Genomic DNA, 2,929 nt, shown 5'->3' on the forward strand with positions numbered 1-2,929 from the left:
AGAGTAGTTCCGGAATTAATAGGAAAAGAAGCAAAAAGGATATTAAATAAAGATATTTCTAAAGAAGAGGTAGAGTAGTATCTCCCAATAATAAAGGAATATATTCCCGAAGCTAAGGAATATTAAACCCAAGACTAGAAAGGATTCTGGAATATATAGGAGCTTAAAGAAGGTACGTCAAAATACCGGACAAAAAGGCACTTTTTGTACCTAACTAGGAAGGAGCTAAGTAGGAAGGTTATAAACTCCGGAGATTAGACAAAAAGGGTACTAGAGAAAATAGCTATAGCTCTTAAAGAAAAAGATAATAACCATAGTCTATTCCTAGTTACGGGAGCATATAAAACAAAGGATAAGAAGGTTTGATTAGTGGATACTAATAATAGAACTAGAGAAGGCCCTAGTAGATGTCCGGACTAGTTTGAGAGATCTAAAGCTAGAGAATACCTATAAGAGCATACTGGGAAGTATAAGGACTACCTTTTACCGAGAATATTAGCTATTCCAAGAGGTTTATGACTTATTCCGGAACGTCTTAAATAATTAGATATTGGCGACTAGCTCTGGGAAGAGGAACTGGCTATATTCCGAGAATTAATAATTAATCGAGAAGGTACTATTATATTTAATTAGAAAGAAGTAGGAAAAGTCTATAAGGATATTAGCTTCCCTATTCTAATTAAGACTATTAAGTATAAAGCCTGGTAAGAGAAGAACTTTCCGTGTCCCAAAGCTCTAGTACTAGTAGTAGTAAAAATGCTATTAGAATGCCTAGATTATAGAGTCCTTAAGAAATATAATAGACCTTACCAAAATCCATGGTTCTTGGTTATAAAGAAGGTTACTAGGACTTATAGACTAATTAATACCGCTATAAAGATGAATTCAGTAACCCTACGGGACGCTAACCTACTCCCGTCTACTAACGAGATCTCGGAGGAATTTGCTAGGTATACTTATATCTCTCTAATTAATTTCTTTTCTGGATATAATTAACTTATACTAGATACTTGTAGTAAAGATTTAACTATATTTATAATGCCTCTGGGGCTATTAAGAATAACTATACTACCTCAGGGAGCTACTAATTCCGTTATATAATTTATACGGGTTATTATAACTATTCTAGAGAATCTATTTCCCAAAATTGCTATATTATTTATTAATAATATTAGAGTCAAGAGACCTTATATAGACTATAATAGGCAGCTTATTTTACCTGGAATTCGGTGTTTTATATTCGAATATCTTCAAAACCTGAATATTACCTTAGATAGAGTCAAATGAGCCGGAGCTAGTATTAGAGAAAAATCACAGTTCTATTATAATAATATAGTTATTATTAGCTTTGTCTATAAAGCACTTGGAAGGAGCCCTTTGAGTTCAGGAATTACCAAGATCTTGAGATAGGAATGTTATAATAGTATAACTAAAGGCAAGGCATTTATTAGAATTATTATTTACTACCGCATTTGGATTAAAGGCTTTATAATTATTATTAAACCTATTTACCGCTTAATAAGGAAAGGTATAATGTGGAACTGGGATAATAAATAAAAGCAAGCTATGCGAATTCTTTAGGAAAAGCTTACCGCTACTCCTATATTCTATAAGTTATACTATAATCTATTAGAAGGCTAGGGAATAATTATATTAGTAGTAAATACTAGCCTGAATAGATAGGGCGGAACTCTTAATTAATATAATAATAAAGGGAAAAAGAGAGTTATATAGTACGAGTCTGGAATCTGGAATAATACTAAATAGAGGTATAATATTACTAAGAGAGAATGCCGAGGGCTAGTAAAGTATCTGTAAAAAGTATGATTCTGGCTATACGGAGTTCACTTTATTCTTAAACTAGATGCTAATATGCTCGTTATATAGCTAAGTAAAGCGGCTACGGATCTTCCTGGGGCTCTGGTTACTTGCTAGCTAGTATGGATTTAACTCTTTGACTTTAAAGTCAAGTATATTAAAGGAACCAAGTATACTGCTACTAACGGATTATTAAGACGCCTATGGCAAGAAGGCAATACTAAAGATAATGAGGATATTAATGAATGGTTAGTAATAGAGCTTAATACTATTGGAATAGTGCCTATTAGGCATAAAATTCGGACGAAGGAAGCAGTTCCGGTTTAGTTACGTAATATTATTTTGAGGAATTAGACTCCTAAGACCTTTACTAGATATTTAGATAATGGTATTCAGTTACTAGAGATTAATAATTAAAGCCTTATTATATCTAGAAGCAAATTAGTAATATTAAAAAATAACAAAATCCGGAAGTTATATGGCAAAGGCCGCGGCCTTTTATATGTAATCTCCGGTAAAATAGTAAACGATAATACTAACTCATACGCTTTACTCAATGACCCGACTATTTCACTAAATCCCTTGGATAATAGCTATTCCGAATAATACTAGAACATTATATAATACCTTATAATACTCTCTAGACCGGAAGAAATGTCTAGAGCCGAGTTTCGAAAGCTAAGCAGAGAAGCTTTAAATTATAGTATAAGAAATCAATTACTCTGGAGAGTTATATCCAAAGCATACCCACCTCGACTTATTATTAATAATCAAGAGTAAAGGGAAATCGTTATTAAAGAGCTATATAATAAGATTAGATATACCGGAAGAGAAAGCACTTTTTGCTTAGTAGCCAGCCGCTATTACTAGGAAGGTTACTATAACTATATACGGAAGTATATTAATGCCTATAAGGTCTATTAATATAAGAGTAAAAGAAGATAAGAAGAAGCTCTATATCTAACGAAAGCTATATTCCTTTTCTATTACCTTGGGATTAATATAGTTAAATTACCAGACTATAAAGGATATGACTCGTTGGTTATTGCCAGAGACGACTTCTCAGGATAGGTTAAGGCTAGATCTTTAAAGAACCTAACTAGTAAGAAGA

At 32.5% G+C, this 2,929-nt stretch overlaps 1 protein-coding gene across 1 annotated transcript; it reads left to right on the forward strand.

Annotated features, from left to right (window-relative positions):
- Nucleotides 1-2,442: 2,442 nt before the first annotated feature.
- Nucleotides 2,443-2,598, forward strand: K444DRAFT_530938 (uncharacterized protein; the record flags this gene model as incomplete). The annotated part of the gene is made up of 1 exon (XM_024874937.1): nt 2,443-2,598. A coding segment is annotated over one exon (156 nt), but the record flags the coding sequence as incomplete, so codon positions are not given.
- Between the last annotated feature and the right edge of the window lie 331 nt (nt 2,599-2,929).

The sequence above is a fragment of the Hyaloscypha bicolor genome (genome assembly GCF_002865645.1).
Source record: "Hyaloscypha bicolor E unplaced genomic scaffold K444scaffold_87, whole genome shotgun sequence".
Classification (NCBI taxonomy): domain Eukaryota; kingdom Fungi; phylum Ascomycota; class Leotiomycetes; order Helotiales; family Hyaloscyphaceae; genus Hyaloscypha; species Hyaloscypha bicolor.